Genomic DNA, 15,152 nt, shown 5'->3' on the forward strand with positions numbered 1-15,152 from the left:
CTATCTCCAACTTCAGTATGCCCATCTGAATAACGGACTGAATAAAAATCATCTGGGTCCCTCTCCTGGGTCCCCCTCAGAAGGGCCACACTGCACCCTTAGAGGAGAGAAATGAGGGCAGAGCGGAGAAATCTAGGAGTTCAATTCCATTTTTGAACACAGATTGGACTCCACGTTAGAACATGGGGAGGATGGGCCATCAAATGAAGGGATTTTGAGTTTCAGGAATGTCATAAACAAAGTCTAAAGCCAGGTCAAGGCTTGGATTTTTTTTTTTTTTTAGACAGAGTTTTGCTCTTATTGCCCTGGCTGGAGGGCAATGGTACAACCTCGGCTCACTGCAACCTCCTCCTCCCGGGTTTGAGCAATTATCCTGCCTCAGCCACCCAAATAACTGAGATTACAGGCATGTGCCACCATGCTTGGCTAATTTTTGCATTTTTAGTAGGGACAGGGTTTCACAATGTTGGCCAGGCAGATCTCGATCTCCTGACCTCAAGTGATTCACCCACCTCAGCCTCCCAAAGTGCTGGGATTACAGGTGTGAGCCACCGTGCCTGGCCTAAGGCTTGACATTTTGAGCCTTAGGATCACAATCCTAGGATGTGAGTTCAGGAGGGGACGTCAGAGCTTGCAGGGCAGGGACAGTCTCTGCACCATGAGCAGGGAGCGCATTAGCTCTGCTGCTTATTGGTTGGTGACGGTGGGTGAGTCCCAGACCCTCCTCGCTGGGGGAGTGGGGCAGTGTCAGTGGGGGAGCCAGGGAACGGCTGACCCTGGAAAGGACAGCTATACTCCATAGTGGCCGTATCCATAGATAGGGCCCTGAGGCCCAGAGACAGGGGAGTGACTTGCCCAAGCTCCCAGAGCAGGGTAAGGACTTTCCCCTCCCACCTCTGACGCAGGTGCTGAAGAGGATCCGGGGACACTGCAGCTGGATGGCCTTGAGTTGTGAGGAATATGACACAGTGAGGAATATGACACATTACCCAGGGGGAGAATTTCATGGGAATCTGCACGGGGGACGGGGAGAAAGACAACTTTCTTCAGGGTAAAAACATCTGGGAGGGGAAGGACTGAAGGACTGGGACACAGCTGGACTCTGATCTCCAAATCCACCCAAAGCAGCTCATCTGCTCCTCCCTGCTTGGCTGCGGGCCCACAGGCCTGTGAATCCCCAGGCAGTTCTAAGGACAGACACCCTGCGCCATGGTATCCCTCCCCCAACCACCCTAAGGCCCTGAGGTTCCGCTCTTGATGCAGTTTAAGCCTCTCTCACTACCGTTGAAGTGGCTTTCTTTGATTCCTTCCTGGGACAGGCAATAATTGGGTGCCTGAAAAGGTAAAGGATGCAAAAGGGGACTGGATGGATATGGGGACCCTGGCTAGCTCTGAAATATCCCTGGACCTGACACAGTAGAGGTTCCCAAGGGGAGACAATTAAGTCCAGGTCCTAGAAGACAGCTGCAAACGCTCTGAGGTTTCAGGCAGGTGCTGGGACAGGGGTTGCCTGAGGGCACTGGGAGGGGAAGGCCTTAAGGTGGGGTAGTGAGAGGGAAGGTTGGTGGAAGGTGCAGTGCAAGTCTCCCTCAGTGTCCACCCCTGTGGCTGGGCGAGGCCTGTACCTCATTGAAGGAGACCAGCAGCCCCGACGTCTGGCTGGAGAGGCCGAAGCGCTTTTCCACTGTGGAGATGGAGCTCTTAAGGTAGCCGGAGATCATGAGCTGCGCCAGCTGCAGCAGACTGTGGCACAGGACGAACAGCTGTAGGGGGACCGGGAGGCAGGCAGAGGTGGGCAGTGCAGGGGGAGACAAAGAGAGGGAAGGAGGCAGAGAGAGCAGCAAGGAACAGAGATGGGGGAACAGAGTCACAGAAAGAGACAGAGAGCGGGAGAGTGACCAACAGAAGAGAGACAGAGAGAGACCAAAGGAGACAGGCAGAGGAGGAGGGAGGGGAGAGAAAGACAGAAAGGGAAGAAAGGCCAGAGGAGGTGGGGGGCAGAGCGAGATGGTGATTGGTGTAGCTCACAGCTTCTCATACAGGACTAAAAACTAGAAAAGCCGTCCTGAGTACACTCCAGGGACCTGGGGGCTGTTGAAGAGCCACAAGACCAAGAGTAGGGTCTTCCCATGGCCAGGAATGGTGGGAGCCCCTTTGACTCTCAGAGCCCCCCTTGGCTGGGCTGGACTTTCCTCCCAGTTCCACCATCCTGCCCCTTCCTCAGGGAAGCTATCCCAGATTCACCCAGATCCTTCTCCACCCCACCCCCACCAGCCCCCTCCCAGAGCGGCACTGCGAGGCCACCTGCACACACTGGACGCTACCCCAAACATCCCAGCCTGCCTGGAGTCTCCTCCTGAAAAACTCTAAGAGAATTCCTAAGAGAAGAAAAACTTCAAATGATTAAAAAATAGAGTATTTATGACAAAGCTTAATATATTCACTCTGTTCTGAGTCTCAGTTTCCTCATCTGTACAATGAGGACAACAGCCTGAGTTCCTAGGAATATTGTGAGAACTAAATAAGATCATGTGTGAGGGCACCCGGCACAGGGCCTGGCACCCAGTGGGCTCCAGTGGACGTTGGATGTTCACAGCTGCCCTTGGTGGAGCCAGGACTCCCAGTATCCACATAGGTTCAGGATCCCCAGGGTACTTCTCTATTTCTCTGGGAAAGTGGGAAACAAGGGGTGCCTCATCCTGTACTCCTCCAAGAGCACCCCTTTCCTCCCTGGGAGGAGCAAACACATACTGGCCACCTTCCATGTGCCTGAAACCCAGCTGAGTGCTTTTGTAGATCATCCCTTTGATCCTCACAGCCACCCATTGTATAGATGAGGAAACTGAGGCTCAGAGAAAGTCTTCCTTGGCATTACACAGCCAGTACGTGGCAGAGCCTGCTCTTCTAGACTCAGAGTCCCCTGCCAGGCCCTGAGAGGTACCTTGATGTTATGGAACACACTTGGCCGCACGTCCTGAGGGTCTGGGCTGGCTTTGCCTCCAGGTGTGTTTTCTGTGCCCATCGTGGCCTTGGTTTCCTTGTCTGGTACCTGGGGTCCCTCACCCACTGGCCCTGAGGGACAGAAAACCAGGGAAGGAGAATAGATAGAATCCCAGAGAATGGCCCTGACCTGATCAGGTAGACCTAGGCCTCAGAACCAAGGTCTTTCAGGAGGAAGGATTCTTAGTGGTTGATGAGAATCTGAGAAACCACCTTCAGCCTTCCTCATTCTTAGGTCACAGTTCTGGAAGGGACTTTCCTAAAAGGGTGTGTGTCCCTGTGCCCCTACTGACCCAAAGCCTACTGGGTACCTATTTCACACCTCACTCTGCTCCCAGCAAAACTTCCCTTCTGGGGAGAAGCTGCTGACCTCCCCACACAGCAAAACTGCAGGTAGTGGCCCCTGCAGGAGGGTGAGCCGTGCACATTCTCAGCCTGCCTTGGGTTGTGAGACAGCCTGTGCTCTTGGAGACTGAGTCTGGGCCTGGGACTGTTTGGTTCAGTCTAGGATCAGAGGTCTGGAGCCAGGGGCAGGGTCAAGGCTAGGTCCATAGTCAGGGAATAAAGGCTTTTCTGCAGTGTATTGGAGTAGATTCCAACCCCTGCACAGGGAACCCCTGTGCATGTCATCACAGAGCTAACCAGCCAATCCCCACATCACACCATCAGACCATGTTGCTGGTCAGGGCAGAAAGGGCCCTCCGAGCTCATCTCATTTAACACCCTTGTGGACAGAGGCCCATGGGGTGATAACTGAGGACACAGAGCTGTCTTGGACCCTCGGCCTCCTTTACGCATGTTGGTTTTCCTCACATGTTAACTATGGTAACCCTCAGTATCTCACTCACTGCAATGAGAGGAAAGTTCAGCCCCTTCAGAGGCATCTCCCAGGGTCTCCTGAGCTCACTCTCAGTGGGAAGCCCGGAAGTCCAAACTTCAGACTCCACCCCTCCATTTAGACTGAAACCACCTGCTCTTCCTGGCAGCCCTGGTCTCCCTGGCCTTCCTCCCCTCCTGCGGCTCCACTTCCTGCCGGAAGCCTCCATTGTTTTATGTCCCTCTCACCACCAGCAGGAGTTTCCTCTCACTCAGCATGCTCTTTGTGGAGCCTGAAAATTGACCTCAGGATTCCTCTGACCTGGGGGACTCTCACTGTATCTCCAGGGCTGAAAGACAAACTCAGGGAGGGGGCTACAGAGGCCCTGAACCACCACAGGTGAAGTTTCTGTGCTCCTCTTACAGGGTATTTGGGAGCCTGAGGATTTTTAAAATTGAGATGTAATTTATAGTCATAAAATCCACCCTTTTAAAAGTGCACAATCCAGTGGGTTTTAGTATATTTACAAAGCTGTACAACTATCTCCACTATCTAATTCCAGAATATTTTCATTCCCTCATAAGAAGTCCCGTACCCATCTGTAGTCACCCTCCATTCCTCCCTCTTCCCTGGCACTCATCTACTTTTTGTCTCTATGAATTTGCCTATATTCTGAACATTTCATATAAATAAAATCACACAATATGTGGCCTTTTGTGACTGGCTTCTTTCACTTAGCATAATGTTTTCAAGTTTCAGGTATTAGAAACATTCATGTACAAATTTTTATGTAGATATACATTTTCAATTCTCTTGGCTGTATACCTAGGAGCAGAATTGCTAGGTCATACATTCATATAAAATAATTCTGTGTTTAACTATGTGAGGAACTGCCAAACCATTTTCCACAGTGGCAACACCATTTTACACTCCCTCCAGCAATGTTCCAATTTCTCTACATCTTTGCTAGTACTTTTATTGTCTGTCTTTTCAATTATAGCCATCTTCATAGGGTACAGGTGGTATCTCAGTGTGGTTTTGGTTTGCATTTCCCTAATGACTAATGATGTTGAGAATCTTTTCATGTGCCTACTGCCACTTGTATATCTTGCTTTGGAGAAACGTCCATACAAACAGGTTGAGGAATTTGGCTGAGGAAATGGAAGTGCGTGTGGCTAGGGAGGAGTCCCTCTTGGGGGCATAAACACTCAGAGGAAGCAAGGAACTGTTGAAACAAAACTGGCACCTGACAGGAGGAGATGGGAAATTGGCCTAGGGAAGAGGAGTGTCGTGGGACACTCAGTGGGAGTCACTTTAAAGGCAAGGAGGAAGTAAGGCAGTTCAAAGCAAAGGCTCCCAGAGGAGGTGGAGGGGACCATTTCTGAGCCTCAGCTCCTCTCACTGGCGGCAGTGGGTTACCTGCTGTAGTCTGGACTCTGTGCCACAGGCTTTCTGTGCACTGGCCCATGAACCCTCTCCACAGCTCTGTCCCTTTGGTGTCTTATTATCTCTATGCTTCTGATAACGACACCCAGGCTCAGAGGAACTAGCTTTGCTGGTTAGTATTGGTCCCAGGACTCAAGTCCAGGTAGGTGTTAAACTCAATGTCACTCAATGCTCCTTGTACAAGTTTGACAAGGGGAAGAAGCACAGTGCTTTTCTCTGTCTTGGCCCAACCAAACCTAGCCAGGTCACCTCATAGGTAGCAGTGCCAGTCCACCAAGGGGCCAAGCCAACCAGATGAGAGAGCGGGAGCTGAGGCTGGGAGCAGAAGTCCCTGACCTGGAGCCCCAGCTCTGAAGGAAACCCAAGGAATGGATGGGGGAGAGGGGTGGAAGGCCTGTGGGCTGGCTCAGAACATGAGGCCCCCAGCTCCAGGCCAGACCCTGGATCCTCCATTTAGCTTCCTGGTTATACTGGAGACATTCTTGCTGTGCCCCAGCCTGTCTAACCCCAGTTCCAGCCCCACAGCCTCTCACCTGCCCACTCATGGAAACTGCTCATCTGCCTCAGGTGAGCTCCCACTCCAGCCTCACCTCTGGCTCTCCCTGAAGCTTCAATCCCGGCCTCTTCTGTCAAGACTCAGAGCCTTCCTGGGATTACTTTGTCCTTTAGAGATATGGCTGTTTGTGGAGGGCAAAGTCCACAGCCTGTGCCTCTGGGCAGGGGAGGGAAGCACTGGCTACATTATTCCTGGCTCTGAGAGGTGCATGAGTCATGTATTTGGGCGGTCAGTCGGTCACTGAATGGGGCTGGTCAGGCAGGCTGTCCACCCCCTCCAAGCCTTTCCTGTGGGCTGGGGTCTCTACTGATGCCCTGACAGCAAACCTTTCCCCCCTGACTCAGGGCGGAACTCCCCTTGGAAGGATGGTCAAGTCCAGGGCTGCATGTCCTCCTGTTGAAGGGCACTGAGTCCCTGCCCTGTTCTGTGGGGCCTTTGTCAGGGGCCACCCCTGACAGGAGGAGGGGACGGCCATGGGACTGAACCTGGGCTGGGCTGGCAGTCGCCTGTGGGAATGAGGGGACCTGGGGCAGTGAGCCAAGTCCTAGTTTAAAAAACCCAGTCTCTCTCTCTCCCAGGTGGGCAGCTAAGTTTTGGGATCCCACGTAGGCCAGGTGGCTCCAGGGGCTAGGGCCCCGCAGCGGGTCTGTGTGCCCGACTGTCAATCGGTCACTTGGCTGATCACTCGTGCAGGCACACCGTGTCCACCTGCTGGTAAGCCAGCCAGCCAGCGGGCCACTGTCTTTCAGGAGAGCTGTCCGTTCAGACCGTCAGTCAGCCACCTGCCTGCAGCTCCTCATAAGACAGTCAGACAGGTTCCTGAAAGTCTGTCAGCCACAAACTTCATTTCCCATGTGTCTGGTCAGTCAGAGACTCCCCCTTCAAGGCTGCCCTTCATGGGTACAGTCAGCATTCTCCACACCACCTGAGTCTGGGTAATGAGGAGCAGGGTTTCAGAGACCAGCCTGACTGCAAGGACCACCTTCCTTTACCTGTTCTCCGCAGGAAAGGCCCGGGATTCTGCTTCCTTTGGCTGCCTCCCAGCTACAAAGGGCAGATCTCAGGGAAACGTGAGGCTTAGAATAGGCTTTAAGGCCTCAGACCTGGGTTGGAATCCCAGCTGTGCTACAAGCCCATTGTGTGAGCCTGGGCATATCCCCTGAGCTTTCTGAGCCTCAGTTTCCCCATTTGTGAGGTGAAGATAACAGTATTTACTGATGGAATTCAGGACACACTATTCCCCAAATATGGCACCTTGGCCACATTTGAGAAAACAGTAGAAGCAGGTCCTAAAACTTAGGACAGTCACACCACTCTGACCTTCTCCCGCCTTTCACCCTGAAACAGGTCATAAGATCCTCATTTGAGAGTTACTTTCTTTCTGCCTGGAGAAAAGAAACAGCCTTAACTTTGAAGATGCAAGGACACAGAGAAGAATCTGAACAAACAGGCCTTGCTAGATTTCCCCAAGTTTATCACCATTAGCACACACCCTCTTTGTGCAATACTTCTCCACAACTATATACTTCTTCATCAAACTTGACATAAAAATTCACAAGTTTTTGACATTTTAGGCTAGATGATTAAAAAACAATAAACCAGCGTGGACAACATGGTGAAGCCTCATCTCTACTACAAACGCAAAAGATTAGCCAGGTGTGGTGGTGCATGCCTGTAATCCCAGCTACTCGGGAGACTGAGGCAAGAGGATCACTTGAGCCCAGAAGGCAGAGGTTGCAGTAAGCCGAGATCATGCCACTGCACTCCAGTCTGGGCAACAGGGTGAGACCCTGTCTCAAAAAATAAATAATTAAATTAAATTAAATTAAATTAAATTCAAAATAATAAAAACTAAAAAGTTAAGAATACGCGGGTTTTCCCATTTCTTTGGGTCTTCATTTCTGAAGGCCCCCGTGTCATGGAAAACTTACACTAAATAAATTTGGGCCAGGTGCAGTGGCTCACGCCTGTAATTCCAACACTTTGGGAGGCTGAGGTGGGAGAATTACCAAGCCCAGTAGTTCCAGACTAGCCTGGGTGATATGGAGAGACCCAATCTCCATGTAAAAATAATAATAATTAAAGTAAATCAAATTTTAAAAAGCCAAATAAATTTGTATGCTTTTCTCCTGTTAAGTTGTCTTTCGTTATAGTGACTTCAGCCACCAGCCTAGCAAAGAGTGAGGACAAGAAATCTCTTCTCCTCTATACGACCTCAAAGAGGTAAGGCCTCTGGGGCAGCTGGCCTGACATATAGGTGGCCCTTGCTCTCCTTTCCTGGGGGCCATTGCTCTCTTTTCCTGATAAATATTCAAGCACATCTGAGGCAATTGGGCCCAGCTGGACCCATCCCCTTCCACACACACCTGGTCTTCCTCCAGGTAAACCCCTCCATCCTGACATTGCCATTCATCCATCTCTGGATCATCTCTTTCCCTCTCTCATTCAAGTCATAACCAACCACAGGACCCAAGGAACTGGACCTCTTCTCTCCAGGCACACTCACTGGCTAGGAGGCAGTGATACAGGCTTGAAGCCCCCGGCTACAATGCAGGGACTATAATCTCTCCTTCCCAGTGCAGAAAGCATCTCCTGAGGATGAAAACCATCTATCCCCACATTCAGCCTGAGCGCTAAAAACCCCAAACTGTACCTTACACGTCTACATACACATGATGGTATTTGCTATTTCACTGTCTTCATTAGCAATTTTTTTCCTCTTCCTAGACTGTCTATCTGAAGCAAATGGTTTGATTGTTCTTTAGAGAAACTTCCTGAAAGATGGATCAGCCCTTCAAAGGAAGAGGCTGTGGCCCTCAGATTCTCAGACTCTCTCCCCACAAAATCCAAAACCATTGAATTGAGATTCTTACCCATCTCCATCTCCATCTTCATCTTGAATAGGGGTTGGGTAAGATAAGGCTGAGACCTACTGGACTGCATTCCCAAACAGTTAGGCATTCCAGGTCACGGAATGAGATAGGAGGTCGGCACAAGGTACAGGTCCTAATGACCTTGCTGATAAAACAACTTGCAGTAAGGAAGCCGGCTAAATCCCACCAATACCAAGATGGCAATGAGAGTGGCCTCTGGTTGTTGTCACTGCTACACTCCCACCAGTGCCATGACAGTTTACAAATGCCGTGGCAATGTCAGGAAGTTACCCTATATGGTCTAAAAAGAGGAGGCATGAATAATCCACCCCTTGTTTAGCATATCATCATGAAATAACCATAAAAATGATCAACAAGCAGCCCTCGGGGCTGCTCTGTCTATGGAGTAGCCATTCTTTTATTCCTTTACTTTCCTAATAAATTTGCTTTCACTTTATAGACTCACCCTGAATTCTTTCTTGCACGAGATCCAAGAGCCCTCTCTTGGGGTCTGGATCCAGACCCCTTTCTGGTAACACCAGCAGCAGATGCTGGGCAATCCATTCCTCATGATAATGGCAGACGCCCCCCTCCAGAGGTGTTGGGGTGGGAGGCAGCCAATCCCAAGGCTACAAACCCCTGCCTTGGGCCCTTCCTACCTCCTAAGTTGTCTGAGATTCCCTGGGCCTGCAGATACCCCTGCCAAGCTCCTGCAGCCCAGCTCATCTCTCATCTCTCCCTCCTTAAAACCCCCTCCCAGGCCAATTTCCGCTGGTCACTCTCTTGCATTACTTATGTTTCCCTCTTCTCTGCCTGACTAGGCAATAAATTCCCCCAGGGCAGACGCTGTCCTGTACTCCCCCAGTCCTGGTGGATCATGTTAGTTCCCTGCTGAAACCCTCTGGGTGAGAAGACTTTGGATTCAAATATTTGTTTTGTCATATCGTAGCTGTGTGACCTAAGACAGCGTATTTAGCCTCTCTAAGCCTGTTTTCTCTGTGAGTTAGTGAGCAGTGTCTATCTCCCAGTGTTTTTATTACAATTAAAGGAAAATGTCCTATGCCTGATATACTGTGGTCCTCAACAATGGTTAGCCCCTCCCCAACTCCCAGCTCCATCCGCAAACCGTGAGTACAGGCTCAGTCCCAAGGAGGTCAAGGTTAGTGGAAGCTAGTCCCATCCCATGTACCCCCGACCCTAGTGAGCATTATTCCTTGGCTCCAATAGATTCTTGCCATTCCCCAAATTTGTCATGTTCTTTTCCACCTCAAAGCCTTTGAACAAGCTGTACTCTCAGCCTGGAGTGTCCCTCGTCCCCAGCAAACCACTTATCTTTTGAGGCCTGGCTCACGCCTGTAATCTCAGCACTTTGAAAGGCTGAAGCGGGTGGATCACCTGAGGTCAGGAGCTGGAAACCAGCCTGGCCAACATGGTGAAACCCTGTCTCTACTAAAAATACCAAGATTAGCTGGGCGTGGTGGCGTGTACCTGTAATCTCAGCTACTTGGGAGGCTGATGTATGCGAATTGCTGGAACCTGGGAGGCCGAGGGTGCAGTGAGCCGAGATTGTGCCATGGCACTCCAGCCTAGGCAACAAAAGGGAAACTCTGTCTCAATAAAAGAACAAGATTGTTGAATTGAACTAAACTAAATGAAGGGGAAGAGAAGGCTGGAGCATGGGGTCTGTGGGTGGGGACTGCGGTGGTGCACATGAGTTGGGATAGGGGCAGCATGAGGGCCCTGAATGCTCCAGTTCTTTTTGGCCTGGCCCAGCATTCTGGAGGAGAGAGAGTCAAAGGCAGGAAGGGGGAATGTATCCAGGCATTGGGCTTGGCTGTCATATTTGGGAAATTCCTCCCAGCAGGACCTTGGGTGGTCTGCTGGGAGGACAATAGCGTGCTTGAGGTCCAGCTTTGTGAGACTCCAGCTGTTATTTCTTGAAGGAGATCTGGCAGGGTCGCAGAGGGGCCAGGCAAACTTTCTGGTGGTTTCCCAGCTCAGTCAGGGACCCTGAGCTGGGACTTTCTGTTCCCAGTTGTAACCCTGGCTACCCCATCTAGACCCAGGATGACCTAAAAAATGGCAACTACAGCCTGGAGGGAGGGTCTCCCTAGGCCTAAAACAAGGAGCCAGAGGCTCAGAGATATGCAGCTATGGCTCAAGGCCATGCTCCATCTGCTCCATGTGGTCCCAGCTAATCTCTCTCTGTAATTAATTGATCCTTTAAGGGTCCATGTTATCCCATCTCACTCGGATCATGAATCTCTAGTCCTCCAAACACAAGGTGACCCAAATGACCATCTTCAGGCTATTTTGGCACCAGAGACCCTGGGGTCTAGAAAGGATCTCAGGGCAGGCTTCCTGCAGAGCCAGCTCCCTCAGGCCTATGTTCACCAGGCACAGGCTGGGAACATTGGAGTCTTCAGTACAGACTTGTCCAGAAAGAGGGGAAGAGGAGGCCAGGAAGGCCTCTGTTACCAGTGGGGGGCTCGAGTTTGAGCCCCAGCCCTGTTGCCAAGTAGCTGCATGGCCTTGGGCAGGTAACAGAGCTCCTCTTAGCTTTTGTTTCCTCATTTGTTTTTGTTTTTTGTTTTGTTTGTTTTTTTTTTTTGAGACGGAGTCCTGCTCTCCTTGCCCAGGCTGGAGTGCAATGGTGCGATCTTGGCTCATTGCAGCCTCCACCTCCCAGGTTCAAGCAATTCTCCTGCCTCAGCCTCCAGAATAGCTGGGATTACAGGCACCTGCCACGACACCCAGCTAATTTTTTGTATTTTTTTTTTAGTAGAGATGCAGTTTCACCATGTTGGTCAGGCTGGTCTCAAACTCCTGTCCTCAGGTGATCCCACTGCCTCGGCCTCCCAAAGTGATGGGATTAGAGGTGTGAGCCACCATGCCCGGCCACCCTCATTTGTAAAATGGGCCCAGAGTGCTTTGTCATCATAAAAGTGCTGCACATGGCTGGGCGTGGTAGCTCATGCATGTAATCCCAACACTTTGGGAGGCCGAGGCGGGTGGATCATGAGGTCAGGAGTTCGAGACCAGCCTGGCCAACATGGTGAAATCCCGTCTCTACCAAAAATGCAAAAATTAGCTGGATGTGGTGGCGAGTGCCTGTAATCCCAGCTACTCCGGAGGCTGAGGCAGGGGAATCGTTTGAACCCGGGAGGTAGAGGTTGCAGTGAGCTGAGATCACGCCATTGCACTCCAACCTGGGTGACAGGGTGAGACTCCATCTCAAAAAAAAAAAAAAAAAAAAAAGGACCGTAGTACACATGAGTGGGGTTATTGTGAAAGTTCCCAGAACACAGATTCTCTGGGCCACTGAAGCAGGGCCACTTCCTCCCTAGATGCTTTCTATAGCTCCCAACTGCCTTTAAGACAAAGTCCATGTGCCTAACCTGGCATACACGTTCCTTGGGACTGGGACCCATCAGCTTCTTTGGCTTAAACTTCCCAAGGTGTTGCCAGTGGCCCCCGCTCCTCCAACGGTACTGGGCAGCTCACTAGCTCCACAGATATGCAGGTGTAGTCACTTTTCTAAGCATTTGCAGTGCTATCTCCTTCCCTGGCATGCTCACCCTGTATGGGATTGGTGGAAGGGAAGAGAAAGCCCCAGGGCAATGGCATGGAGAGGAAGAGCTCCAGTACCAGGCAGACCTGGGGGCTGGCCTCCACCCTGCTGTTTACTTTGGGGTGAGCTTGGACTTTGCTTGCCCCCTCCGAGCATCAGTTTCTCACCTATTAAAAAGGGGAGGACATTTCACTGGGTTCTCTTAAAGCCAGTGATACAGTGCTGGAATTTGAACCTGGGACTGCTGGTTCTTTCCCTCGCCCCACCTGTCTGCCCTAGAATGGCTTACATTTGAACACAGATGGGCTGGAGAGAGGAACAGCAATACCGGAAACAAGGAGGGATGAACCTCAAAGAAAGGGTCAACAAAAGCATATGGGAGAGGTTACCCCCAGCTGGAAGAATCTGGAACGACTTCCTGGAGGAGTTGGCATTTCAAAGAGTTGGAAAACAGGGCAAATGTCACCAGGATGGGATGTGGGCAGGGGCTTCCTGAGCAACGGTGAACAAGTGGGAAAATGAAATCTTTGCGTCACACCATGTGTGTGTCAATGGGTGTCTCGGCACTGGCAGGGAAACTGCTGCCTAAGAGGTATGTGGTGAGTTGGTGAAGGGGCTCTGCTGGAGCCAGATCTGACCTTCACTCCTCTCTGGTGTCTGCCCTGACTGGGACAACTTCCCCTCTCCCTTGGGGACTCTTCCCAGGCTGCAGGCTCTGTATCCTACCCCACCCGCATTCCTACACCCCTCAGAGTAGTGTGGTGAGCCTGGCCACAGCCCAGAATGGGTCTCGGGAAGCAAGGCTAGAGGTGGCACCTGATGGCCCACCGGGCAGATGCTGGGGTCAGCTTCCTGCTGTCTGTGTGGGAAGTCAGGGGGCACCTGGAGAACATTCCAGAACTGGGCCCTGCAGGGATCAGAAAAATAGTCCTGGGGGGACTTGTGGGGAGGTACAGTGCAGCCAAAGTCTCTAGTTAGTTCCCACACCCCCAGCTCTCCATCCCTCCCATCCACACTGAGCCAAAGCTGATGGGGAATTTGGTTTGTCAATGGCCCATTCACATCATCCCCCCTACCAAACCATCCCACCCAAACTGACCTCATTCGCATCTGTCCTGTGAGGTGCCCTGAGAGGAGGCATCCATCCCACCCTTCCTGCCATACTGCAGTCCCCAAGCCGTGGCTGCGTTCTCCTGGAGTCCCTGCAGCTGGGCCTCAGCTGGGTCTGTCTCCACGGCCTATAAAGCCCTCCCTCCTGGGCTTCTGGGAGCAAGTGGGGCCTTGCCCAAATGGCTGTGAGGCTCACACAGCCCAGGGGAGATTCAACAGCTGGGAAAGAGGCCAAAGGTGACCGCTATAGGGCGTCTAACCTGGAGTTCTCCCAATCCAAAGATCCTTTGTTTCTTCTACGCACACTGACTTCCCAGGAAATGCTGGGCCAGGTGCTCCGTTCCCAGAAACACTGCCCTCGCTTCAAGGTGTTTCCTTGTCACCCTGCAGGCAGAGCTTCAAGACCTTTTTCCTCCAGCCTCCTCCCCTCTCCACAGTAAGAGACCTCACTGTGCAGAGACCCATGCAGGTCTCTGCAGGTCACTCTCAATCCCCTGGTCTTCTGGGTGGATCTTCTAACTGCCTGCAGGTCTGCCTGTAGCTCTCCGGCACCTGTCCCTGTCTGATTCTCTTTCCTGCTTTGTCTCCTTCCTCTCTGTCTCTCGCAGTCTCTGCTGCAGCCCTCTCTCCAGGTTTGACCTCCTTACCTTTCCCTGCATTCTCCTGCTGACACCTGTTGATACTGCATTCTCCGACCTCCTGTGTGCCTCTTTGTTTGAGCCTGCCTGTCTGCACTGTCTGTCTAACTACACTGTTCTCTTTTTCTCTGCTGTCTGTCTCTGTCTCCTTCGAGAGGGGAAACAGGGCTTGATGAGGGGGTCAGGGGCCTGTGTTTCTGTTGTCCTGTAAGTCTCTGTGTCATCAACAAGGTTTGGCTGGGTTCCCTGGCTCCAGCTGAGTAAATAGTGTCCCTTTCTGCTCCTCCAGTCATCCACTCATTCATTTAACACACCTTTACTGAGCTCTGGCCATGTGCCTGGCTCTGTGCCAAGAGCTGTGAGCACCCATCCCACCCACTCTGGCTCTACAGCCTCACCCTTTTCTCTGGGAACATGTTCCCCAGGCTCACTCTCCATGCGCCTTCCTTACTTTGTCCGGACTTACCTATCCTGGGTCCCATGACTGCTGCAGTGCAGTGACCTCCAGCCCCTAATTCAATCTCAGGACCTGGAGCTTAGCAGGAGAGAGGAAGCAAATCTTCTCGGGGGCTCCTGGGGACAGCAGCAGGTGAGCCACAGCAGGGATGCAATGATGGTGGGAGCTCCAGACACTGGGTCAGTTCCTCTTGGACCACACAGGACATGAGATTTGTCCAGGCACAGGTTAGGGAGTCCTCCTCAAACTCAACCCCAAGTGTCTCCAAGTGTCTGTCTCCCTGGATCACTTGCTCCTTCTGTCTCTCCCTTGCCCTGGCTCCACAGTTGTGTAGGAGGCTGGGTTTATTCAAGTCCAGCCTCTCTGCGAGGAGGAAGCTGTGCCCCGCCTCCCTGAGGCTCAGCCTCAGCCTGTCCTTTCCAGCCTCTTGCCTCTGCATTTCCCTTAGGTATTTTCCCCTGCCTCTGTTAGTAGCAGAGAGGTGGGGGCGCAGAGGGGATGTTGATAGGTCTCCCCAAGCTCCCCAACCTTCCACACTCATCCCCAGTCTCCTCACTGCACTCCCATTTTCCACCCGAGCCCTTCTACCAAGCTCTTGTTCCCTTCACAGAACTTTTGTTGCCCTCCCTTGATAGGAGGGCCCCATGGAGAGCCCTTGTTCCTCCATCTAGCAGTTGTCCTCTT

At 51.8% G+C, this 15,152-nt stretch overlaps 1 protein-coding gene across 5 annotated transcripts in view; it reads right to left on the reverse strand.

The window, feature by feature from the left end:
- The window catches only part of SLCO2B1 (solute carrier organic anion transporter family member 2B1), a 54,782-nt gene extending 39,902 nt beyond the window's left edge, over window positions 1-14,880 (reverse strand). For 2 of the 5 annotated variants that reach the window (XR_748369.2, XM_010366803.2), the window contains exons 1-3: window positions 5,797-5,942; window positions 2,942-3,072; window positions 1,626-1,763 (exon numbers count right to left, since the gene is read on the reverse strand). Coding sequence is in view for 4 of the 5 variants with exons in the window: in XM_010366803.2 (XP_010365105.1) it covers window positions 1,626-1,763; window positions 2,942-3,072; window positions 5,797-5,821 (294 nt within the window). In the remaining variant the exon portion in view is untranslated. Of the gene's footprint in view, window positions 1-1,625; window positions 1,764-2,941; window positions 3,073-5,796; window positions 5,943-14,477 lie in introns of those variants that run through there. The other 3 variants (XM_010366804.2, XM_010366805.2, XM_010366806.2) reach the window with 3 other exon arrangements.
- Between the last annotated feature and the right edge of the window lie 272 nt (window positions 14,881-15,152).

The sequence above is a fragment of the Rhinopithecus roxellana genome, chromosome 15 (assembly GCF_007565055.1).
Source record: "Rhinopithecus roxellana isolate Shanxi Qingling chromosome 15, ASM756505v1, whole genome shotgun sequence".
Lineage (NCBI taxonomy): Eukaryota > Metazoa > Chordata > Mammalia > Primates > Cercopithecidae > Rhinopithecus > Rhinopithecus roxellana.